We start from the raw sequence: 26,546 nt of genomic DNA on the forward strand, positions 1-26,546 counted from the left end.
TTCAAGGATCTCTGTATTTGGCTGCATTCATGCTTCACTCAGTTCTGACAAGTTTCGCTGTCCCTGCTGCTGAGAAGCACCCCCGTAGAATGACGTTGCTACCACCATGCTTCACTGTAGGGATGGTATTAGCCAGGTGATGAGTAGTGCCCGTTGTTCACCAGAAATAGTGCTTGGAGTTCTGCCCAAAGAGTAAAGTTTTTGTCTCGTCAGACCATAGAATCGTTCCCTCATGCTCTGAGTCTTTTAAATGCCGTTTGGCAAACTTGAAGTGAGCTGTCGTATGCCTTTCACTCAAGTGTGGCTTCCTTCTAGCCACTCTACCATAAAAGGCCTGATTGATGGAGTGCTGCTGAGATGGCCGTCTCTCCAGCTGGTTCTCTCATCTCTGCGGAGGACTTCTGAAGCTCTGTTATAGTGACTGTTGGGTTCTTGGCTTGGTTTTTGGCCTGACACACAGTTTGAATTGTAGGCCTTATATACACAAGAGTGGCCCATTTTAAACTACACTGATGAGCCAAAACACCTGCCTATTATGCTGTTGGTCATCTGTGTGCCGCCAAAAAAGCACCGACCCGCCGAGGCATGGACTCTACAAGACCCCTGAAGGTGTCCTGTGGTATCTGGCACCAAAACATTAGCAGCAGATTCAGTAATTTGCTAGGTGGAGTCACAGTAGATTGGTCTTGTCGATCAAGCACATCCCACAGGTGCTCAATCAGATTGAGATCTGGAGAATTTGGAGGTCAGGGCAACACCTTGAACACTTCATCGTGCTCCTCAAACCATTCCTTCACAGTAAGTGCAGTGTGGCAGGGCGCATTGTCCTGTTTGAAGAGGTCACTGCCATCAGGGAATACCAGTACCATGTAGGGGTGTACCTGGTCTGCAGTGATGCTTAGGTAGGTAACACATGTCAAATTGACATCCACATGAATGGCCGGACCCAGGGTTTCCCAGTCGGAACATTGCCCAGAGCATCATACTCCCTCCACCGGCTTGTTGTCTCCCCACAGTGCACCCTGGTGCCATCACTTCCCCAGGTAAACGGTGCACACGTAAACAGCCATCCACAGGATTGAAAAGAAAACAGGACTCATCGGACCAGGTGGCATTCTTCCACTGCTCCAAGGTTCAGTTCCGATGCTCGCTAACCCATTGTAAGTGCTTTTGACGGTGGATGGGGCTCACCATTGGCACTCTGACCGGTCTGTGGTTACGCAGCCCCATATGCAGCAGGGTGCGATGCACTGTGTGTTGTGACACATTCCTCCCATAACCATCATTAAAATTTTCCGGGACTTGTGCCACAGTAGACCTTCTGTTGGTTCGGACCAGACAGGAAAGCCTTCGTTGCTTTCATGCATCAAGAGCCTTGGGTGCCCAACACCCTGTCACCGGTTTGTGATTTGTCCCTCCTCGGGCCACTGTCGGTAGGTGCTCACCACTGCTGACCAGGAGAACCCCACAAGCCTTACTGTTTCAGAGATGCTTTGACCCAGTCGTATGGCCATAATAATTTGGCCCTTGTCAAAGTTGCTCAGGTCTTTACTCCTGCCCATTTCTCCTTCATCCAACACGTTGACTACGAGAACTGATTGTTTGCTTACCATCTAATCTGCCCAGACCTTGACACGTGCCCTTGTTTGGAGATGATCGTTATTTGGTTCACCTGTGAGTGGTCATGTTTTGGCTCATCAGTATATGTCCAATCTTACGTTATGTTATTCTTCCTTCGCAAGTGACGAGGACCATCTAGTCATCGTGTGATGGATGACTGATGACTTACGTGATGATTTAAGTGAGGAAGAGTTTGTGCATCATCAACCACACTCTCTCGTCCGAGACCACCTACTACTAGTGGGAAGACTAAGCGAGATGACTGGCAATGGAGATAATAATAATAATAATAATAATGATAATAATGGGGACCGATGCAGATTTTTCCTCAGGGTTTCTTCCCCAAATCTTTACTGTAGACGAGTATACCCGCAAGGCAGCGGAGGTTTTAAATCAGAGTTTTCCTCCTCCTAGATGAGCTGCCTGATAAGGCTAACAAGCGTCATCTACCTGGGTTTGAAATCAGAGCTGTCCTTCTCCTAGATGCAAACCAAGGCTAACGAGTTGAATCAACCCACCCGGTTATACTGCCCGGAACCCAGTCGCCCCCGCAGCAGACTTTGTGAAAACAGGAGGTACCACGAGAAGGTGCTGCTACGGACACATTTGCGTAGGAGCGGCCATATGCTAAGGTCCTGATGGACCCGCAGTGATCACTACACCAGGAAGTGAGAGGCAGGACATCTGGCCCAATACTTGCCAATCAATGTACAATCAATTCACAGGTGGACTCCAAGTTCTGGATACATCTCATGATAATTAAAGCACAGGATGCGCCTGACCACAATTTTGAGTTCCACAGCAGAGAGCCTGAATACTTACGTAAATGAGAGATTTCAGTTTTGATTTTTAATAAATTTGCGAACATTTTTAAAAAACGTTTTCACTTTGTTGTCATGGGTTATTGTGTATAGATTGATGGGCAAAAAGGGCAATTTTATCCATTTGAAATGAAATCTACAACACAGCGTGCAAAGAGTGAAGAGGTCTGAATACTTTCTGAAGCCACTATTATATATATATATATAATATTTGTGTGTGTATGAATATATATGATTATATTAGAGAGAGGGATAGACAGAGGAAGAGAAGCAAGCGAGGTAAAGTTCACTCTTAAATTCTTCTACGTCATCTCTACACTCTGGATAGTTGAGCCATTATGTTTGAACAGGGATTTTTTTGGGGGGTATCAACAGTCAAATAACCTTCACATCGAAACTGGTCTCCAGTCATTAGTTCTTGAGCTCAGGTTATGTCGGTTGTGGACATAACAGATTAAGGGTAGCTTGTGTTCATTGCTTACATTGATGAAATTGATATTGTTAATATCTTTTCAGTGATAGTGACAGTGTTCGCTGTATCGGCGCTAGTTTTCTGCATCAGATTTACAGTGCCTTTGTCCCCCTCTGAGTTCTTTCTGTATATATATAAAAACACACACACAGTTTTACAGGTGCATTGCCACTGTTTAATTCATGAGAAAATTCCACACATTCTCCCAGTGGGTACAGCTTTCACTGGATCCAGTCCGTCTCAACCAGCTATAAAGTTCCACAAATGTGTGAAATAATTCCTATCCTGAATCTTCCAACATACCAACTCTGTCCTTTCCCAAACTACTGCCTGTCTTATTTCCTCTATCTGTCTCTGTTTTCATCAACCTGCAACTGAAGTGAATTAATGTCTGTCGCTATCTGTTTGACTTAATGTTATTCTGTCAGCACTTTCAAGGAAACACTGGTAATTTCATTTAACCTCAGCCCAATTGTCATGTCATAAGGAGTCAAACTGAGCGATGGGTAGTAGAATCTTTTAAATTGATTCAGTATTAAGCAAACTGCCGTCAACTGATGGCTGAACTAATTAAATAGGACTCTTTGATATCCGCAATGTGGAAAACACAGACACTAATCACGAAGCAGAGGCATATAATTGGATTTCAGATGTAAACTCGGAAAGTGCATAATATGGAGGTTTGGGGGAGTTGCAATAAAAGTTTATGAACATATTGGGAATTTAAAGTAATTTCTTATTAGACCATCCGTTTCTCTCGCTCACTGAAAACCTGTGGCACCTTCGTCTTTGTGCATGTGTGCATCACATTGAACATGTTAAGGTGACTCTGCATGTAGCGACTGGTCCAGTTTTGGCCGATGCAGGCTGTCCAGACTTAAAGACTGATCTTACCTAACGTCTTGAGCCTATTCCCACTAGGCGACGGGGGACCGATTGAGGGTTTCGCAATTAAACACTCACCAGCCCAATTCTTCACATCTCGTCTCAAATTTTGCATCTTGCAGAAACACGTCAAGGAGTAAATGGTGCCAAAGAAGAGAGCGAGAGACCGGTGGACTGATAGAGCTCTCGTCAAAGTCAAAGTGCCAGTCATAGTAAACTAACAGTTGGTTTTAGTGTAGTTTGTACAGCAGTCACTCTGCTTCAAACTCAACAAAAACAGAAGTCAAGACGCTGCACATCAAAGAAGACATGGCTTGAGAGATGTCTACTTTACATAAAAAGTAAAGGTGACTACAAGAGCCATTGTCTTGGCCAATGTCAAATGTTTTTTTCCTTGTGTGTGCCAGTAGAATATATTGTTGATAAAAAGTGACTGCATGTCCTGCCCAATCTGTTTATATGTCCCAAAGCTTCACTCTCATTGGATGTTGCCAGTCTCTGATATCAGTCTTTGACCCATTCACACTATGCAACACAGTCTTCACAAAAGTCTTTAAAAAAAAAGATGTTTTAAAAAAGTCATTTACCAAGACTGGTCAGGAGTCAACAGGGGGGCAACAGAATCTTGAGTCTTGAGCCCTTTGACACCAGGGGATAATCTGCTGCCGGTTATCTGCCCCCCGTGGCTTCAGTTGGTGAGGACAGCCCGACATAAGAATCAGCCCAATTCTCAAACTGTATGGGATTGAGGAAGAAATGTTGAAACAACAAACACCACAGAGGTAAAAAAACATTGAAGAAAAAGACTAAACAAGTCCATCAAAAGGAGCCAGTTGAGGTGGTTCGGGCATCTGATTAGGATGCCCCCTGGGCGCCTTCCTTTGGAGGTTTTCCGGGCACAGCCAACTGGGAGGAGACCCCAGGGTAGACCCAGAACTCGCTGGAGGGACTACATGTCCAGTCTGGCCAGGGAACGCCTTCGGATCCCCCAGGAGGAGCTGAAGGGCATTGCTGGGGAGAGGGACGTCTGGAGTGCCCTACTTCGCTTGCTGCCACTGCGACCCGACCCCGGAGAAGTGGCTGATGAGATGAGATGAGACTAAACAAGACCATTTTCCTTATGCTTTTATCAGTATAGTTGATTACATGAATTTTTGAACAGTGAAAGTTGGTAAAAAGACAAAAATCCGAATCAAAAAATGTTTGTAAAAAATAATTAAAAATAAAATAAGGGCAATAGTGCTCTTCAAATAATGTCCAGTTAAAGAGCTCTTCTTTTGGTACTAACCAGCTCAGAATGGCCTGAGAAGTAAAACAACCTCCATTTTGAAAAGACAATCCCAATCCCAATAGTGAGTCAGCTTCAGGTATGGACCTTAGTTTTACTGCGAGACTGCAGTTCTGGGTCAGAAACAGATTAAGCTCATGATCATTATCGCGTCTGAGGCTCGTTAGACTCCTCAAAGTTATGTTATATATATATAAGGTGAGGATGAGTTTTAAACCACCCAAATCCAGAGCCCTGGTGTTGAAGAAGGGAAAAGTGGTGGACTGTTTTCGATTCAATTTAATTTATTGTCATTTAAACAATGTGCTGGCACATGTGTAAAAAAGAAATGAGGGCTGCAGCTTCGCCAAACAGTGCAAGACAGACATGGACAAACACAGCAAACATAGTATAAGCTATATACAGATGAAGACTAAAAGCTAAAGAGAAAGTAAAACAAAAAAGAAAAGTATAAACATATTTACAGACATTCAGTGGGTAGCCAGGTTCAGGTGGGTAACAGCTTGGGAAAAGAAGCTGTTTTTGAGCCTGGTAGTGCGGGCTCTGAGGCTCCTGTAGCGCCTTCCAGAGTGCAGTGGGGAGAACAGTCCATGGTTGGGGTGGGTGGGATCCCTGCTGATGCTGAGACCCCTTCGAAGGCAGCGTTTGTGATAAATGTCTTTTATGGCTGGGAGCTGGGTACTAGTGATATGCTGGGCCGCCTTGACGACCCACTGCAGAGCTTTCTGGTCTATTGATGTGCAGTTGCCGTACCACACTGAGATGTAGCTGGTCAGGATGCTCTCTATGGTGCAGTGGTAGAAGTTGAGGACATTTTTGGGGGATAGACGGGCACTCCCCAGCCTCCTCAGGAAATGCAGGTGTTGTTGGGCCTTTTTTAAAGGGCCTGTTTGATGTCCAGGGGAGGTCCTTGCTGATTTGGATTCCAAGGAATTTAAAGCTGGAGACATGTTCCACTTCAAACCCATTGTTGTGTATGGGGGAGTGCCTCTTTTTGAATTGGCATTGTAATCCCATCCATTACTGAAAAATCAGTCAAGAGTCTAGGCAAGGTCTTTGACTCTAGCCTTAGGGATACAGTGGTAATCCAAGCAACCATCAAGGAGCTTGAGGCTTTGCTCACCACAGTAGACAGTCTGGCCTACCTGGCAGGTTCAAGGCTTGGATTTACCAACATCGCATCTTACCTCCTCTGGTCTCTACTGGTTTACGAGGTACCCCTGTTGACAGTGGAGACCTTGGAGAGGAAGATCAGTAGCTACCTCTAGAGATGGCTGGGTCTGCTGCGCAGCCTTATTAGTGCAGCACTGTATGGGAGGAGCAACATACTCAAGCTCCCTATCAGCAGCCTTGATGAGGAATTCAGGGTTTCTTGCACAAGAGGGTCACTGCTCTATCAGGACTCCAGTTGCCCGTCCAGGGCTGGGAGCCATCCTACAACCTCGCTATGATAGGGCCCATGGCAAGGAAAAACGCCATCTAGTCCTGGAGGAGGTGTGTTGAGGAGGAAAGGACCAGCAGACTGGTGGGCATGCAGCAACAGGGAGCATGGACAAGGTGGGAGGGTATGTTGGAGAGGAAGATATCCTGGGCAGATATCTGGCAAGCAGAACTGCAGCGGATCAAGTTCATGGTACAAGCCATGTATGATGTTCTACCTAGCCCAGCAAATCTCCATCTCTGTGGAGTTTCGAATATATTTACTTGCCCATTGAAGGAAACCCGGAGACTGCTGGATATAGAAGACCATACCAGACCCTCTCTTCTTTCCAAAGGTGTTCTTTCACCTCGTTGAATGCCACTCTGCATCTACTCAAGTCAATGCTATAATCTGGGAAGATGAAGATCTGCTTTCCTTGGAACTCCAACCATCCCTTCTGCCTGGCCAGACGCTGGATCCACTCCTCCTGCTAGAGGTAGTGAACTTGAAAGATGAATGGCCATGGTTGGTGCCACTCTCGAGGCACCTGCACCGCAGCACAATAAGTGCTATCCTGGATCAGAGGCTCCTCCAAGCCATTGGGACCCCAAAGTATGTCGTATAGAAGTTTGGCAATAAATTGTGTTGGGTTTCCCTTTTCCAGACCCTCAGTTTTCACCTTTCCTTTTTTTATAATTGCTGCTCAGCTGTGTATTGAATCTCTATGCTGTCCATGCAGGCATCCAAATTATTCAGCCCTTCTTCGTGATCACGCGGTTTGTCACTACTACATTCATCTAGCACAATTTTAATCAAAGAGATGGCTCATTTGATCTCTTCTCATAGGCCGTTGTTCTGTTGTTGTTCTGTCGGCATCTACAGTGTTCTTGCTAGAAGCCTCCGAGTTGCTAGCTTGCATGGCTTTAGGAGGTCTGGGAGGCATTGCTTGTCCAAAAATCTTTCCAAAAACTGAAATACTTTGTTCACTCAAAATATCGAAATGAAAAAGTCACTTAATCAGACCATTTAGAGGAATTATAACTTACTTATGTATAAAAGTTGGGACCTCGTGGTTTACACATCTACTCCATTACGTGTCCCCTCCGAAAGTCCTTACCAGCTCCTTTCATGCTCGTTTCTCTCCGGTAAGCTATCTGCAGCTCATTCTTGGTCATGATCAGGGAGAAAAGAATCGCTTTTACATCCTTGGATAGATAGATAAACTCTGTAGAGAATGTAATTTTCTGTTTTTCACTAATTTTTTCCCCAAGAGATGTTGTCTGTCCATTTTCTTTGCATGTTTTTTTGCTTTTGTGATCACTAATTCTTCATATTCTTTCATAAAATTGATCATAGATTACATTGGCTTGGTGGTTGAATGAATCTTAAGAGCTGCAATTTCACCTTATTCTCATAAACTGTCCTTTGGGAATGTTGTTGATTATGTGTTTTGGGTGTTGACTTGATGCTAAAAGTAAAGAGTTCCTATTGGTAGTTTTGTGAATACAGATGTTTCAATAAATCCATTTTCTTGGAGATCTTGGATGTTCTTGGATATTCTATGGATATTCTGTGATGGCCTGGTGGCCTGTCCAGGGTGTCTCCCCGCCTGCTGTCCAATGACTGCTGGGAGAGGCTCCAGCATACGCACGACCCTGAGAGCAGGATAAGCCGTTTGGATAATGGATGGATTCTATGGATATCTCTAGGTCCAAAAAAAAGTATTTTCTGTCGTCAACTTCACATTTAAATTGTAGATCTGTGCATGTGTCGTTTATGTATTTTACAAATTCTGTTAATTTTTCTTGTGTGTTTGACCAGACCAGGAAAATATCATCAATGTAGTGTTCCCATAGAGCAGTGGATGGTAAGAATGGGCTACCTGAACTGTGGATGACCATGTGTTCCCAGTGGCCAACAAAGATTTGTATATTCTAGGGCAGCGGTCGGGAACCTATGGCTCGCGAGCCATATATGGCTCTTCCGGTGACGGCATATGGCTCCCAGACAATTTTGAGTTGAAAATTATTTTTTTTTCAAAAAAAATCAGTTTTGAACTGATTTTAAAATACTTGTGATATTTCTTAATAATACTGTGTCATTTTAAAGTAAACAGAAATTAGTTTTGAAGATAAATTTCACGGGTCACCCGTGGGTCGGGTCGGGAACCAATGGCTCGCGAGCATGTCCGGGTCATTGTAAAGGTGAAGAAATCAATTTTATCAGATAGCCAACTAGTTTATCCGCTTCAACCCTTGTAACGGAAAAGATGGCGAAAAGAAAAAAAGACAATGATTACCGTGCATTCCAGGCTGCGTGGACAGAGGAATTTGCATTTGTGGAGAGAGCAGGATCTGCGGTATGTCTAATATGCAATGATAAAATTGCATCGATGAAACGGTCAAATATAAAGCGGCACTTCGATACGCACCATGCTTCATTTGCATGGAAATCTCCAGCGGGGGACAGCAGGAAAAGGGCATGCGAGGAGCTACAGCGGAGAGTGCAGACGAGTCAGCAGCAACTACGTGTGTGGACCAAGCAAGGTGACGGGAATTCCGCTAGCTTTGCGGGGGCTTTGGCAATAGTAAGGAATGGAAAGTCATTCACAGATGGCGAGTATGCCAAAACATTCATGCTTGATGTGGCCAATGAACTGTTTGATGACTTCCCAAATAAAGACAAGATAATCAAACGAATAAAAGACATGCCCCTGTCAGCAAGAACTGTGCACGATCGTAGCATCGTGATGGCAAATCAAGTCGAGGAAACACAAATTAAGGACATAAACGCCGGGACATACTTTTCTCTCGCGTTAGATGAGTCAACAGACGTTAGCCATCTATCTCAGTGCAGTATCATTGCCAGGTATGCTGCAGGTGACACACTGCGTGAGGAAAGCTTGGCTGTTTTGCCAATGAAAGGGACAACAAGAGGAGAGGATTTATTCATGTCTTTCATGGAGTTTGCTAAAGAAAAAAAACTACCGATGGATAAACTTATTTCTGTCTGTACTGATGGTGCACCCTGTATGTTGGGGAAGAACAAAGGATTTGTAGCGCTTCTCCGTGAACATGAAAAGAGAGCCATCCTAAGTTTTCATTGCATCCTGCACCAGGAGGCGCTTTGCGCTCAGACGTGTGGCCAGGAGCTTGGCGAGGTGATGTCTCTGGTCATTCGAGTGGTCAACTTTATTGTTGCCCGAGCTTTAAATGATCGCCAGTTTAAAGCTCTGTTAGAAGAAGTTGGGAATCATTATCCCGGTCTGCTTTTACACAGCAACGTGCGTTGGTTGTCAAGGGGGAAGGTGCTCAGCCGTTTTGCAGCTTGCCTGAGTGAAATCCGGACTTTTCTTGAAATGAAAGGTGTCAAGCATCCTGAGCTAGACAACACTGACTGGCTCCTGCAGTTTCACTATCTCGTGGACATAACTGGCCATCTGAACCAGCTCAATGTGAAAATGCAAGGTATTGGAAATACAATCTCATCCCTTCAACAAGCAGTGTTTGCATTTGAAAGCAAGCTGGAAGTCTTTCTCAGGGACATTGAAACAGGTCGTCTTCTGCACTTTGAAAGACTGCAACAATTTAGAGATGCATGCTTAGCAAGTGACTCCACTCAACATCTGGATCTCCAGCAGCTAGCTGGCTTTACGTTCAATCTCCTGCAGTCATTCAAAGCACGTTTTGGAGAATTTCGTGCGCGCACTGGTCTTTTCAAGTTCATCACTCATCCACATGAGTGTGCAGTGGACAAAATCGACCTGACATGCATCCCCGGGGTCTCTATCGGAGACTTTGAGCTGGAAGTTGCTGACCTGAAGGCATCAGACATGTGGATGAGTAAGTTCAAGTCACTTAATGGAGAGTTTGAAAGTCTTGCGTGACAGCGAGCAGAGCTGGCGAGGGAACACATGTGGACAGAAATTAAAAATCTTCAACCTGAAGACCAGCTGATTCTTAAAACTTGGAACGAGCTTCCTGTGACATACCACACAATGCAGCGTGTGAGTATTGCCGTATTGACCATGTTTGGCTCTACATATGCATGTGAACAGTCTTTCTCGCATATGAGGAACATTAAGACCAACCTACGCTCACGTTTAACTGATGGAAGCCTCAACGCCTGCATGAAGCTCAACCTCACCATGTATGAACCAGACTACAAGGCCATCAGCAAAACCATGCAGCACCAGAAGTCGCATTAAAAGTAAGACATATTTAATTTATTATACGTTAAAAATACTATATGGCTCTCAATGAAATATATTTGGCTTTTATGGCTCTCCCAGTCAAAAAGGTTCCCGACCCCTGTTCTAGGGCAAAGACTGTACCCGTAGATGTTCCAATTAGCTGCTGGTGGTGTTTCCCTTTAAACACAAAATAGAATTGAGACATATTTCTCAGCATTCAATTAAGAATTCTGTTGGGGGTGAGTTTTAGTCTACCCTAGACTCCAGGTAAGCCTTGGTTGCCTCGATGCGTCCCTCATGTGAAATGTTGGTGTACAGGCTATTCACATCCAGAGTCCTGAGAATACACTCTTCAGGAATCAGGAACGCTTTGTCATTTCACTTCATGCACTTGTGTACGTGAAATGAAACGAAATGCCGTTTCCCCCAGCCCACAGCATTACAACAGACAAAAACTACAAGAACACGTACCCAAACTAACACTTATATCCAAAATAAACAAAAAATCACTGTCCAAGGGAACGGACGCCAGCCAGCATGAATGTTGGAACCGCCAGTCTGCATGGGCTAGCAGTTTGCTTAGCCCATCTCATGCCCGCATCCTGTCGGGCACAGCTCCAGGCAGGGGCTGTGGTCCCCGGGCCCACCGGACGAAGCAGACCAAACTCTCCAGCACCAGCTCTCCCAGCCAAACACCCTTGACACCTCCCCGCACTCCTCACGACAACATCAAAAACACCACAGTCCAACGCCAGGCGAGGCCGCTGCCAGACCGCCCCTGGTGTTACCGGAACTGCCGGTCTGCATGGGCTAGCAGTTAGCTTAGCCTGCCCCGCTGTCTCAGCCGATCCAGCGCCAGCTCTCCCAGCCATCAAACGAAGACAAAAACTTAGACGTGGACAAAGACACTGCATGGACGGTACTGGGTGAGGCTGCCGCAGATGTTAAGTAGTGCCGCCATGCTCCGTCACCGGCACCGGGTGAGGCCGCTGCAAACGCAAATACGCGCGGCCATCTCCCCACACCGGAAGCGGAAGGGGAGATGAGTGCATAGTGATTGTAGACAATTCCACATGTCTGTCGTATCTGCAAGGTAGGCTGGGAGGTTTTTTTTTTACAAATGGTTTTAAATAGCAGTCAGTGTATTGTCCCAAAGGTTCATATATCCCTCCTATACCTGAGGTACTTGGGACCTGGTAGATTTGTTCTTGAATAGTGTATGTTGTGTGTATTGTGAACTGTGATTGAGTTGTGTTGTCTTTGTGACTAATGAGTAACCTGCCCTAGAAGCCACACCTGATCCCCATTCCCTCAACTCAACACTCATCTTTTTTTAAATAAAGAAACGTACTAAAAGGGGCCCTTTAGACTCGTCTGATAAAAGCATGATGCTTTTGTAGTGGATGTAAACTCGGTGAAGTGTTACACCGCAGCTCAGTGTGACGCTAGCCCCTTCGGGACTGGATCAGTTTAAAGGATTCTGGCTACCCATTGCTCGGTTTGACGCCTAACAGGAGGGAAATAGGGCTTCAGTTAAATTAGCGGAATTTTCCTTTAACCACCACTGCTTTTGGGTCCATTTGACTGTATGTCCTGGCTTCTGAGAGAATCTCTGGTCTTGTGCGTGTGTGCGTGTGTGTGTGTGTGTGTGTGTGTCGGGGAACGTGCTGCCCTCTGGACCGTATGGAGGCGGGCGTGTGAGTGCCTCACGCCATTTTTACAACCTGTTTTTCTGTTTTGGTCTATGAATGTGTTTGGTGTGTGTAGACGTTGCATGCAGGGGTCAGCCGGGCAACTGTTGCTTGTCCGTATGTGTGTACATCTGTATATGTGTGTATATGTGTGTGCGCTTCAAAAAAACCCCAAAAAGACCGAAACATATTTGACCCTTTGCTTCTTCAGGCGCCTGCGTGTGTATTTCTCTATTTTCTCACTGCGATGTTTGTCCTCCTACAGGACAGTGTCCCAATGGCCTCTCCTGCTTTTCTTCTCTCTCTCTTTGTAAGTATACAGGTCCTCCCTAAAGATCTCACCAGACAGAGCCACGACCCTCCGCGTCGCACACTCACACACACACACATACACACACACACACACACAATGAAGACACGGAATGTGCTCTGCCTCTGTTTTCCCTCTCATCATTCCATATGCACACACACACACACACACCCCAGCACCTTCATAAACGTCAGCCACATACGCTCACACCGACAACACATTCTCCCCAGACACGACACAGACACACACACACCAGTAACCTCCATCACCCGTGCTTCCCGTTAATGAGACCCCCCATGCCAGCGACCGGTGTTTGTTTTTGTTTTGTTTTCCGTGCGAGTTTCCCCCCCCTTCTTTTTTTGTGCAAGGTTGTTCTGTTCTCTGCATGTTTCTTTCTTCTTTTTTTTGCGGTCTGATTTTCCCTCTATTTTCGTTTTCCTGCTCTCCTTTCTTGTCATCATTTTCTTCTGTTTGGTTCTTCAGTTGAGGGGGGGGGGGCGGGGGAGAAAACCCTCCAAAGTGGACTGTGCTGTGTTTTTGTAACGGGGGCTGAGTGGCATGGGAGTTGGGGTGGGAGTCTGCCACTGGGCCTCCCCTCACGCTGCCCACTTGGGCTTTGGCCTTTTCCGTACTGAGCTGTCGTCTCTCTCTCTCTCTCTCTCTGTGTGTTCTGCTACAGGATGGCGGCACCAGGGGCCGCCGCAGCGCGATGGAAGCAGACCTTAAGATGAAGAAGTAAGACGTGGGCCTTGGCGGCGCGAGACGCCGAGCACAAGACAAAGTGCGGCGTCAGGATTTGTGGAGCGGATCGCCTGCTGGCCGCTATGGTTTGTTTTCTGGTTGGGGACGGTTGTGCCGTGCGCCGGCACGTGCTATGTATGTTTCTGTGCACGGGTTCACACGGGCACCCCTGTTTTTCACGTGGGCGTATGCTCACACGGGTTTCCGCAGGTCCGTTTGAGAGGGTCTCGAGCCTACTTTTCGTCCGTTTTCATCCGTGTGCGCCACCATTGCATTTCACTCGGGGCAGAACAAGTCAGCACGCCATTAAGCTTTATTTTTGTCGTCATTTCTCTCTGAGTTGGAGAGCGAGTGAGAGACTATAACATGCAGGGCCGAGTCATCAGTCAAGAGAGTTATAAATCAGACATTACCATGTTAAGGTTTCCTTCATTTTGAGAAAGATCCCATTCGTAGGTTTAAGAACACACTCCTGCCGTTTCCAGGATCACGTACTGGGCCCAGTACTGGTCTGAGTTAGGTTTCTGGTATCACATACTGGGCCGAGTTAGGAGTGTCTGAGAATTTCCTTAACACGACCTGATGCCACAGGCCATGCATAATGATTCAGAAATTAACGACTGCTCTTGAACTAGTACCATCGATGCATCCTGTTTTTTCTTTTGTCATGCAGGATGCAGACTAGCCAGAATAAGTTATATTTGTGTAGTGAGTGTTAGATTGAAGTGCAAAACAAGTTTTGTACCATGTGCTAAGTTTTTTTTTCTGTTTGGTACATGTATCAGCTGATCTGTTGTACATTTGTTTAATAAAAGATAATTATTGATCCTGTCGGGTTTGCCCTTCAGTCTTCTGAGTTGGATGTCTCGAATCACCGGCCAATTTCCTGAAGGATCAGTAAACCTCAGATCACTGCCAGGTCTTGCCGTTCTTTCGGCACGACCGACATTTAATAAGGTTTGCCTCCAGTTGTCTTTAAGTGCTACAGCGGTTTCTTGACAAATAAGCAGATCTGCATGCAAGATTTCCTGCCCGGGGCCTAGGTAGAAGCACTCAAGACCCCACAATACCAAGTATGGTATACAAACTCAACTGCCAATATTCAAAGTGAGAGATCCATCCATCCATTTTCCAAACCACTTACCCTGCTCTCAGGGTCACGGGGACGCTGGAGCCTATCCCAGCAGTCTCTAGGCGGCAGGCGGGGAGACACCCTGGACAGGCCACCTGACTATCACACACATTCATACCTAGGGACAATTGAGTATGGCCGATTCACCTGATCTATATGTCCTTTGGACTGTGGGAGGAAACCCACGCAGACACGGGGAGAACATGCAAACTCCACACAGAGGACAACGCCCTAAGGTTGGACTACTCCGGGGCTCGAACCCAGGATGTTCTTACTGCGAGGCGACCGCGCTAACCACTGAGCCACCGTACCGCGCGAGTGAGTAAATTATTCAAACTAGAGATGCAAGCACAGTCCCAACAAATTAATTTTATGCAAAACTTTTATTCACCGTTATAAATAACAATCGCAGCATCGTTTAGGTAGAGAAGACCCGCTCACTCTATTCCCAGTAGTTTTTCCTTATCTTCCACGTTCAACAATGGATTTTTGTGCAAAATGCTGTGGTCACGTTCATTAGTGTTTAGGGAAACTTTTGGCGTCAACATTGTGCAAAAAAAAAAAAAAGGCTTTTACCAAAGTTGCAGTCATACAAAAAATAAATATATAAATATAAACAGTTTTGCAGTGCATGTCAGATGAATCCTGATATATATGCAGCAGGTGGTTGAGACTTAAGGTGAAGAGGAAAACAATTTTTGTAATGAATCTGGAGATCGAGTGAGTAGAATTCAAGATTCCTGGTAATAATCGTGAATGACCGGCTTGGCAGAGGAGTACAGCTTCCTCTTCACCAGCCGGTACTCCGGTTTCAGTTTTAACACCTTGTTGGTCTTAAATATGTCCCCGAGCCATGGCCAGGCGTTGTCGTCCGCCTTAAAAATGACGGACACCTCGAAGGTTGGGGTGACACTCGGACCAGGCAAGATGGTCCCCAGCAGTTTCAGCGCATCTTTGGCCTCCAGGTAGACTCCGATAGAGGCGCCCCGCAGCCCGCACGGCTCGTCGGCCGAGGAGCGCACCACGTCCCGGGCCACTCTGGTGGACATCTGTTTGGGCAGAAGCAGCACCTGGCAGCCGAGCACGGAGCACTTGGCCTCCGAAAGACAGTCCTCAATCTTGCAAGTCATGTCCCGCTGGAGAAGTCTTGCTTCGTACTCGAGTTCGGGGTCCATTTCAACACCTGTTGACACAAACCAAAAGCGTCAGTTGTGGCAAGACCAGCATCTCATCATACTGACTTCCAGTGTTGCAAACACTTGTTTGACTCTCCAGTGATCTTGCTTTCGTTGCTGCAAATGTGACCTTGCATTACAGCCTCATCTAGCATGCCTTGCAATAAAAGGCACCAATATGGGTGCCACTGAATCCTCAGAACACAAAAGGCACCCGTAATTGCCAATGACTAGGAGCATCCACTTCATCAGCACCTCATGAGTAACAAGTAACCTCTACATTGATAAACACAACCTTATATCTCTAATGCAGCGTTTCCCAACCCAGTCCTCAATGAACCCCTATCCTGCAGATTTTCATTGTAACCCTGCATAGGTAGCCCTGCTTGTACTTACTCAACCAATCATATCACAGCACTTAATTATGCAAGGTGTGCAACATCTGACATAATTCATGCTGATTGGTTGAATAACTACAAATAGGTACCTATTCAGGGTTGCAAAGAAAATCTGCAGGATAGGGGTTCCTTGAGGACTGGGTTGGGAAACACTGCTCTAATGTCTATCATATGTCAGAGGCGTCATGCAAGCCAAAGTTCATTGACTAATCTCATTCACTGTTGCCTGTAGTTTCGATTGGATTTAGTGTTAACGGTTTAGCTGCAAACACTGTGCAACTCGCAAATCATGAATGCAGCCAAGCTGCGTGGAAGTGTCCTGTGTAACGTCAGCCTTTGTGTATGATTTACTATTGTGTCTCGTTAGTCCCCATTTATCACTGTAGTACAAGTGTAACGTCTGACTTATGTCTGTTGATTTGTACACCAACACAAAAGCAATTTCTTTTCTGAGGACACTCGTCTGTCCATCTATAAGGAATAGGATCAGCACGTGACCAACTCCTGTCAAGTCGCAACCTCGGTTGCGTGAGAACCATTGGTGCCTAACTCAGAGCTGAATCCGTTCACCTGGACACAGCCTTTATTGAGGAACGTTTCATCATCATCATCATCTAAGTGACCTCTTCAGTCTCAGCTGACTGCAGGCGTCCCCACCCTTATAAACAATACAGTGGCATAACGACCCAAACCAACGTTCGGTTTCATATTAACTAGAGTTACAATGGCCATGTGTACTATTCACAGAGGATCAACTTCCTGTGATTTCCTTACCTGGATTACTGAGCATGGATAGAGACAGTTTGACTCATTTTGGCGGGGACTGCCTAAACCAGGGTTTCTCAACCCAGTCCTCGAGGAACCCCTATCCTGCAGATTTTCTTTGCAACCCTGAATAGGTACCCGTTTGTAGTAATTCAGCAGTGAATGTCAGAGTTTGCACACCTTGCATAATTAAGTGCTGTGAGATGATTGGTTGAGTAAGTACAAGCAGAGCTACCTCTGCAGGGTTACAATGAAAATCTGCAGGATAGGGGGTCCTTGAGGACTAGGTTGAGAAACACTGGCCTAAACCCTCTACAAGAACCACCTGAGATTCAGCCTCAGATGCAGAGTTGGAGCAGGATTGTTGTCGTCGTTATGCCAATGTATTGTTTATCAGGGTGGGGCTACCTGCAGCCAGTTGAGACTGAAGAGGTCACTCAGACGATGATGAAACGTTTCCCCACCAGAACGACCGGGGTTTTACTCCTCCCTAAAACGACCGTGGGCGGTCAAAATGACCGCCGGTTTTAAACTCTATATTCTGCCAAGATAAACACCCAACTGAGGTATTAACGCATTACACGTGTTAGTATGTCAGTTATGAAACTAACTGACACCGAAATCAACATTCATACAATTCAAAATGGCCGCTGTCCAACGCCTCTAAGTACTGCAACACCTCGGTGGTAGTCATGGCGCGTCTGTAACCAGGCATGTTGGAAATAATCACAAATCCAAGTTTAGGCTATTTCTCCGCACTGGAGAACGCTTCTAGGACAGAGCAACGAACGTCGCGAAGGAAATGACGCAACCAACACGTCATAAATAATGACATGACGCACAAATTACGTTTTGACCGGTCATGGTCGTTTCAGGTAGAAAATGTCTGATCCGCTGTGGCGACCCCTAACGGCAGCAGCCGGAAGTAGTAAGATGGTCGTTTTAGGCAGATCTTACATATACTTTTTTTGTGTGTGCAATTGATCGAAAAACTAATTTTAATGCAAATACAGACAATTTTAGGGGCATCCGGGGAGTGGCAGGTCTGGGTCCTTTTTCTTTCCACAAAGTTATTAAACTTTTAATATCCATACAAAAAAAATGGACCGCCTTGGTCGTTCTAGTTTAATAAGAGGTCGTGTCCGGATTAACCGACTCAACTTTCTGCAACCGGATTATTTAGGACACCCTTGCCTAAAGATGGGGAGCGACCAGCCGTAGGCGTGTTCGCCTTTTAAAAGCACGCTGTGCGGCCTTTTAAGCGGAAACTGCGGCGTAGTGCCGAAAACCAGCCGGCCCCGCGTCTCCGGCCCCGCGTTCAACTCACCCGCGGAGCTCCTGTCCGGCTCGTCCCAGCTGTCCACGCTGCCGCGGCGGCAGCTCGTCGTCTTTCCCCCCGAAGCCAGCTGCGACAGATAGTTCCCTATCATCCCGACGAGGCTTTCCTCCTCCGTTAGGACGGACATGCCGGGTACGAACGCCAGCGCCGCGGTGTAGACCATACTGATTCGTCTCCGTGTGTCTCCGAAGCCCCGGTCACTCCTTCTCGTCCCGTCCGTGTCGAGTCCATGGAAACGGTCTCCGGCCGAGCAGCGGCCACCGCGCTCTTTATATAGCGCGTGAGCGGGTTGCGTCAGCTGATCTTGGTCGCGTGTGACGCGTGCCTCTCCAGTTTTTTTTACATAGTCTGTCGGAAACCACGTGATCGTCCCCGGGACGAGCGACGAGACTTGACAACATGGCGCCCTGCATGAACGTTCGCTCTCACACAGCAGCGGCGGCGACAGAGAGGGGGGGGGGCAGTGTTTAAGCTGGGGACCAAGCTGGGGTTATATACGTGTTTGTAGGAAGCCATTAAAACAGTTAGGCGATTTTCATTTGATCACATGGTTTCCGAGAGAATGTATTCTGAACCCCCCCTCCCCCTCCCCCTCCCCAATCCGGTTGAACCAGGTTTTGGGCTCACGTAACTTGTTTAGATGTTGCAGTTGACAGGGTTCCCGTCTGTGGTTGGTGCAGAGCTGAGACAAGTCACCTAGCCAAACAACTCAGCTGTTCTTCTGTTCAGTATACCAAAGAACAGCACCGGAGCCCTCTATGGCTAGTTTCTATCAGATTCTATGTTGGAAGAATAGAGTCCCATATGGACGCGACATAAGGTCTGAAAAAGACATCACATACTCCAGATTTCAACACAACGCTGCCCTTGGGACGTTATAACGATTTCTATTTAAAAAAGTTCCAAAACAAAATGCAGTTTTCAGTGTCTACCAGAGTACGGCTTGTAAGGGAGTAAAGGATCCTAAATGCCTTGGTGTTTGTGGGTTTTGTTTTCGTGTGGGAGTTTTATTATACTGGCTGCAAACGGATTCCCCTGTAAGGGACAATAAAGACACTCGAGCTTTGACTTAAACGGAAGGGGACACTTTTGAGTCCAGGTTGGCAGAGAAACGTTAAACAGCGAAGCTGATGTTAACCAAACGGTGTCCTGTAGAACATACTTCTGAAATGACCAGTGAACAATTAACACTAATAATAATAACTGAGGAGGAAATCGTCTCGTTTTGTAGCGGAACAGACTCGCTAACCCCGAGTCGACTGGTTAAGGCAGTCGCCCGTGATGCGGCCAACTCGGGTTCGATCCCGCCTGCTCCCTGAATTCCCGCTACATTTGGTGGCAGCGGTGGGATGCATATGCGCTCGAGGCGTGAGGGTGAGGGGGGCTGGTATGCAGAAGCGCCTCGCGAAGGAGGGGGGTCGTGTAACGACCACGGATGTTTAGACTCGCTAGCCCATGGCTAACGGGTCGGACCCTTTGGTCGACTGGTTAACCTAGTCGCCCGTGGTGCGGGGAACCCAGGTTCGATCCCGCCTGCTCCCTGAATTCCCGCTACATTTCATCCTCTATTATTATTATAACTGGTATTCCACCGCTGCCACCAAAATGTAGTGGGAATTCAGGGAGCAGGCGGGATCGAACCCGGGTTCCCCGCACCACGGGCGACTGCGCAAACCAATCGACTTAAGGGTCCGACCCGTTAGCCATGGGCTAGCGAGTCTACACATCCATCCATAATGAATGAAGACTATTCTTGTTGACCCGATCTCGTTGTGATTCAACTCTATTGAAAAAGCATGCGCAGAGGTTAAAGGTGAACTCCGAAGTTACGTGACCAACCTCTTCCGCAGCGGGGCGGATTCACAGCCACGCGCGGAACATAGCAGTCCTCTCAGGGATGCAACTATGAAGAAACTGCCCAGGTCCAGCGTAAAACCCTCGCATTTGACTAGTCGGTAATAGATACCTATTTTACCTGTTTCTAGCATGTTCTGGAAACTAGTCTCTTCCCTCACCGTGCCTGCCTGCGTGTTTGTTTGTTTGCAGCAACACATCACATCCAGACAGGGCGGTGCGACACTTACCTGAGTCACAGGTGAGTCACATGGTCAGACACACACACACACACACACACTCACTCACTCACACAAAGCCTGTCCCTTGCCTCGTTTCCTTCCCTGCTCTTTTGTTTTTGAAGCTGTGATCTCTCGCTTTTCTCGCCTCTTCTTTTCCCCTTTCCTCCCCGGCCACCGTCCCTCTGTTCATCCCTCTTTCTCTTTTGTCCCTGCAAACACGAGGCTTCCTTAAAGTCGTACGGTGTACAATGTTCCTCGGTACTGGACCCGTGCGGTGCCGCCTCCCCACCACACTGGCACGTCTCTTACGTTTCCCTTCTCTTGATTCATGTGATTTTGATTCCTATTTTGCGTCGCCACTTACATCTTCCAACCCGTCACGTCTGGGCCACAACAGCTTGGAAAGTTAAGAAATGATGGGGGGCGGGGCGGGGGGGGGTAAATATTCTTAGGCATTCTTTCATTTGGGCTTTCTTTTAGGAGACCAAACAATTGGGAGACGGGGCGATTAACCTGTCTCTATTTTATTTTACTGGAGACAGACTGGAACCCTCTCAGCGACCCAGGACTGCCTGAAAAACCCCTTTAGCAACCACTGTTTTGCACCTACACACACACACAATAGACAATCCCGCCCGCAGGAATCAGCAGGATTTGTTGCCTCTGGGCCACCTCTGCTCTGCCGGTGCCGGTCCAGACAGAGAGACGGGTTACAGGTTAATGTCTCACGTCTTAGTCACCGCGTCTGGTAATTTCCCTGCTCAGACCTCGCGGCCGTCGGCCAGTCACGTTCACACGTGACGTCACAAAGCCCAGCAACCAAGCAGGAGGTGCGTTTCTGAGGAAGCCTTTGTGATCCAGTGACAGCGTTCTCACCAAGTTTCCGCTATTGCCACACTGCACGGCTGTCTCTCTGCCAGTCATCATCACCTGCTTACACGTTATTGTGCCACCTGCCTTTGACATTTTTCAAATAAAGCACGCTGATTATATTAAGAAACTTTTGTTTCGCTGCCATCTTTCCGCATTTTTAATGTAAACCTATTTCAGACAGGTGGTTGTGTTCTTATCATTGTAAAAATATGATTTGAAAAATAACAATCACCTCTCTCCTTCACTCCGTCCGTAGGAGTGATTGTTTGTGTACATATCTGATGCAACCTCGCAGCTCAGTTTCACACGCAGCACTCCGGGTCACATGGTGGGTGCACGTGACAGGCAGGGGGCGGAGAGAAGAGCCCGTGAGCAAGTTGTGTTCTTACTTTGCCCCCTGTGTTGGAAGAGTCGTGCCAACCCGCTCTCCTCTCCTTTCCCTCCTTCTGTCCAGCCGTCTTCTCCCGCTCCGGCCATCTCTTTGTACCCGTCTTTCTCCTCTTCCTCTTTTCAACTCTTTTGTGTTAGTAGTCTTTAGTCATCCTAGACCACCTAGTTTAATGTCTGGCCCGTTTTTCTGTCACCCCAAAGGGGGGTTATCAGAATCAGAATCCTTTTTATTGGTTATGTAGGTTTGAACATACATGGGATGTGACTCCGGTTTCGTGGCTCTCAGTGTACCTAACAGAATAACAACACAACAATCTTCAGATATATACACAAGGATGGACTTATACAGGTGATATGAGAGGTGATAAAGTGCAAAGGTGCAGAGAATATATCAGAGATGCTGAAATACATGTTAGCAGGTTCCTTGCGTACATGCCTGAGGTAGATGGCCATGACAGAGTGTACCAGTATACACACAATGTACAGTACAGTATATAAAGTTAAAGGGAGGTTTACAAGATGGTTGTGAGACCAGCTATGTTGTATGGTTTGGAGACAGTGGCAGTGATGAAAAGACAGGAGGTGGAGCTGGAGGTGGCAGAGTTGAAGATGATAAGATTTTCACTGGGAGTGACGAAGAAGGACAGGATTAGGAATGAGTATATTAGAGGGACAGCTCAGGTTGGACAGTTTGGAGACAAAGCAAGAGAGGCAAGATTGAGATGGTTTGGACATGTGTGGAGGAGAGATGCTGGGTATATTGGGAGAAGAATGCTGAACATGGAGCTGCCAGGGAAGAGGAGAAGAAGAAGGCCAAAGAGGAGGTTTAAGGATGTGGTGAGGGAGGACATGCAGGTGGCTAGTGTGACAGAGGAAGATGCAGAAGACAGGAAGAGATGGAAACTGATGATCCGCTGTGGCGACCCCTTACGGGAGCAGCCGAAAGTAGTAGTAGTAGTAGTAGTAGTAGTAGTAGTAGTAGTAGTAGTAGTAGTAGTAGTACAGTACAGTATATACAACATGGTTTGATTTATTTGACAATGTTAAGTGTTCAGTTGAGTGACAGCCCGTATAAAGAAACTGTTTTTATATCTGGTATTTTTGGGGTACAGTGCCCTGTAGCACCTGCCAGAGGAGAGGAGTTGGAACAGGTTGTGATAGGTCTGTAGTGATGTTGCCTGCCTGTTTCCTGACTCTGGAGGTGTGTAAGTCCTGAATGGAGGGCAGGTCCTCACCAGTGATTCTCTCTGCAGACTTAACTGTCCATTGTAGTCTGTCCCTGTCCCGTTTTGTGTTGATCCAAACCAAACAGCGGTGGATGTGCAGAGGACAGACTGGATTATTGTAGTGTAGAACTTAATCAACAGTTCCTGAGGCAGGTTGAACTTCCTGAGCTGGTAGAGAAAGTACATCCTCTGCTGGGCCTTTTTGATGATTGTGTCTATGTTGGATGCCCACCTTAGGTCCTGGGAGATTGTGGAACACAGAAATCTGTAGGTTTTCGCCTAAGACACTGTACTGTTGAGTATGGTGGGGGTGGGGGGTCAGTGTTAGGGAGCTCCCCCTGAAGTCCACTGTCATCTCCACAGTTTTGAACGCGTTCAGCTCCAGGTTGTTATAGCCGCACCAGAGGGCCAGCTGATCAACCTCCCATCTATATGCAGACTCATCACCATCCCGGATAAAGCCAATGATGGTTGTGTTGTCTGCAAATTCAGGAGTTTAACAGACGGTTCACCCGAGGTGCAGTCATTTGTGTAGAGGGAGAAGAGTAGAGGGGAGAGCACACATCCCTGGGGGGTGCCAGTGCTGATTGTCCGGGTGCTAGATGTGATTTTCCCCAGCCTTATCAGCTGCCTCCCGTCTGTAAGGAAGTTTTTAATCCACTGACAGATGGGGGCTCAAGCAACACCCAGCAACCAAGCAGGAAGTACGTTTCTGAGGAAGCCCAGAGGTTCTTTGTCATCCAGTGACAGCGTTCTCACCAACTTACCACTATTGCCACACTGCATGACTGTCTATCGGTCATCACCACCTGCTTACACATTATTGGGCCACCTGCCTTTGAAATTTTTCAAATAAAGCACGCTGATTATGTTAAGAAACTTTTGTTATGCTGCCATCTTTCCGCATTTTTAATGTAAACCTATTTCAGACAGGTGGTTGTGTTCTTGTCATTGTAAAAATATGATTTGAAAAATAACAATCACCTCTCTCCTTCACTCCGTCCGTAGGAGTGATTGTTTGTGTACATATCTGATGCAACCTCGCAGCTCAGTTTCAGACGCAGCACTCCGGGTCACGTGGTGGGTGCACATGACAGGCAGGGGGCGGAGAGAAGAGCCCGTGAGCAAGTTGTGTTCTTACTTTGCCCCCTGTGTTGGAAGAGTCGTGCCAACCCGCTCTCCTCTCCTTTCCCTCCTTCTGTCCAGCCGTCTTCTCCCGCTCCGGCCATCTCTTTGTACCCGTCTTTCTCCTCTTCCTCTTTTCAACTCTTTAGTGTTAGTAGTCTTTAGTCATCCTAGACCACCTAGTTTAATGTTTGGCCCTTTTTTCTGTCACCCCAAAGGGGGGTTATCAGAATCAGAATCGTGTTTATTGGTTATGTAGGTTTGAACATACATGGGATGTGACTCCGGTTTCGTGGCTCTCTCAGTGTACCTAACAGAATAACAACACAACAATCTTCAGATATATACACAAGGATGGACTTATACAGGTGATATGAGAGGTGATAAAGTGTAAAGGTGCAGAGAATATATCAGAGATGCTGAAATACATGTTAGCAGGTTCCTTGCGTACATGCCTGAGGTAGATGGCCATGACAGAGTGTACCAGTATACACACAATGTACAGTACAGTATATACAACATGTACAGTACAGTATAAACAAAATGGTTGGCTTTATTGAGTGTTAAGCGTTCATTTGAATGACAGCCTGCAGTAAGAAACTATTTTTATATCTGGTATTTTTGGGGTACAGTGATTTGTAGCGTCTGCCAGAGGGGAGGAGTTGGAACAGGTTGTGACCAGGGTGTGATGGCTCTGCAGTGATGTTGCCTGCCCGTTTCCTGACTCTGGAGGTGTGTAAGTCCTGAATGGAGGGCAGGTTGGCACCAATGGTTTTCTCTGCAGACTTAACTGTCCATTGTAGTCTGTCCGTGTCCTGTTTGGGGGCCGATCCAAACCAGACAGTGGTGAATGTGCAGAGGACAAACTGGATTATTGTAGTGCAGAACTGAGTCAACAGTTCCTGAGGCAGGTTGAACTTCCTGAGCTGGTGGAGAAAGTACATCCTCTGCTGGGCCTTTTTGATGATTGCGTCTATGTTGGATGCCCACATTAGGTCCTGTGAGATTGTGGAACCCAGAAATCTGTAGGTTTTCACCACAAACACTGTACTGTTGAGTATGGTGGTGTTGGGGGGTCAGTGTTAGGGGGCTCCTCCTGAAGTCCACTGTCATCTCCACAGTTTTGAACACGTTCAATTCCAGGTTGTTATGGCCGCACCAGAGGGCCAGCTGATCAACCTCCTGTCTATATGCAGACTCGTCACTATCCCAGATAAGGCCAATGGTGGTTGTGTCGCCCGCAAATTCAGGAGTTTAAAAGATGGTTCACCCAACGTGCAGTCATTTGTGTAGCGGGAGAAGAGTAGAGGGGAGAGCACACATCCCTGGGGGGTTCAAGTGCTGATTGTCTGGGTGCTGGATGGGATTTTCCCCAGCCTCACCAGCTGCCTCCTGTCTGTCAGGAAGTTTTTACTCCACTGGCAGATGGGGGCTGGTACAGTGAGCCGGGTGAGTTTGGAGTGGAGGATATCTGGGAAGATGGTGTTGAACACTGAGCTGAAGTCCACAAACAGGACTGTTGCGTGTGTCCCTGGGGAGTCGAGGTGTTGGAAGATGTAGTGTAATCCCATGTTGACTGCATCCTCGACTGACGTGTTTGCTCAGTACGCAAACTGCAGGGGGTTGAGCAGGGGGCCTGTGATTTCCATCAGGTTGGCCAACACCAGTCTCTTGAAGGATTTTATAACCACAGACATTAGGGCAATGGGCTTGTACTCATTTAGTCTTGTGATACAGGGTTTCTTGGGGACTGGGATGATAGTGGAGCTCTTGGAGCAGGAGGGGACTTCACACAGATTCAGTGATCTATTGAAGATCGGTGTGAAAATGGGGGCCAGCTGGTCAGCACAGACTGTAAGACAGGAGGGTGACACGCCATCTGGGCCCGCCATCTTATACCTGTACATCTTCCTGACACAACCGTCCCCATTTATCCGGGCTTGGGACCGGCCCTAAGAATGCACTGACTTGTGCATCCCCAGTGGCTGGGTTGTATTATATATCAAAAGTATACACTATATTTTCACCTACCATCCACCACACATATTACATCACATACTTATGTTTACTACCACAACAACAACCACAACAACAACAACAACAGCAATTATTTGTTACCAGTGCACAGCAGTTGTATGTGTATTTACAATTGTACATTTGTATTGTACATCTGGTTTAAAAAGAGATAGTGCACATAGTAGATACAGTGCATCCGGAAAGTATTCACACCCCTTCACTTTCCCCACATTTTGTGATGTTATAGCCTTATTCCAAAATGGATTAAATTCCTTTTTTTTCTCATCAATCTACATACAATACCCCATAATGACAAAGCAAAAAAAGTTTTGTAGAAATTTTTGCAAATTTATTAAAAATAAAAAACTGAAATATTGCATGTACATAAGTATTCACACCCTTTACTCAGTACTTGGTTGAGGCCCCCTTGGCAGCGATTACAGCCTCAAGTCTTCTTGGGTACGAAGCTACAAGCTTGGCACACCTATATTTGGGGTATTTCTCCCATTCTTCTCTGCAGATCCTCTCGAGCTCTGTAAGGTTAGATGGGGAGCGTTGCTGCACAGCTATTTTCAGGTCTTTCCAGAGATGT

At 46.7% G+C, this 26,546-nt stretch overlaps 2 protein-coding genes across 3 annotated transcripts in view; one reads left to right on the top strand and one right to left on the bottom strand.

Annotated features, from left to right (window-relative positions):
• Window positions 1-15,225, top strand: part of brd8b (bromodomain containing 8b) — a 49,973-nt gene extending 34,748 nt beyond the window's left edge. For both annotated transcript variants that reach the window (XM_056296126.1, XM_056296117.1), the window contains exon 18: window positions 13,379-15,225. In XM_056296126.1, coding sequence (XP_056152101.1) covers window positions 13,379-13,438 — 60 coding nt within the window. In that variant the 3' untranslated portion in view covers window positions 13,439-15,225. The remainder of the gene's footprint in view (window positions 1-13,378) is intronic.
• si:ch211-39i2.2 (DNA damage-inducible transcript 4-like protein-like) lies at window positions 14,941-18,503 on the bottom strand. Its single transcript, XM_056296150.1, has 2 exons — window positions 18,238-18,503; window positions 14,941-15,755 (listed from the first exon to the last, which is right to left on the bottom strand). The coding sequence occupies exons 1-2, from the start codon at window positions 18,410-18,412 to the stop codon at window positions 15,304-15,306; spliced, it is 627 nt and encodes a 208-aa protein (XP_056152125.1). The 5' UTR covers window positions 18,413-18,503; the 3' UTR covers window positions 14,941-15,303.
• Between the last annotated feature and the right edge of the window lie 8,043 nt (window positions 18,504-26,546).

This window comes from Lampris incognitus, chromosome 1, assembly GCF_029633865.1.
Source record: "Lampris incognitus isolate fLamInc1 chromosome 1, fLamInc1.hap2, whole genome shotgun sequence".
Lineage (NCBI taxonomy): Eukaryota > Metazoa > Chordata > Actinopteri > Lampriformes > Lampridae > Lampris > Lampris incognitus.

What these genes read in the sequence shown, in the direction of transcription:
- si:ch211-39i2.2 (XM_056296150.1), bottom strand. Translation starts at nt 18,412, where the DNA reads ATGGTCTACACCGCGGCGCTGGCGTTCGTACCCGGCATGTCCGTCCTA. An exon ending in GCCGGACAGGAGCTCCGCGG is followed by an intron (nt 15,756 to 18,237) that starts GTGAGTTGAACG and finishes TTGTGTCAACAG; the next exon opens with GTGTTGAAATGGACCCCGAA.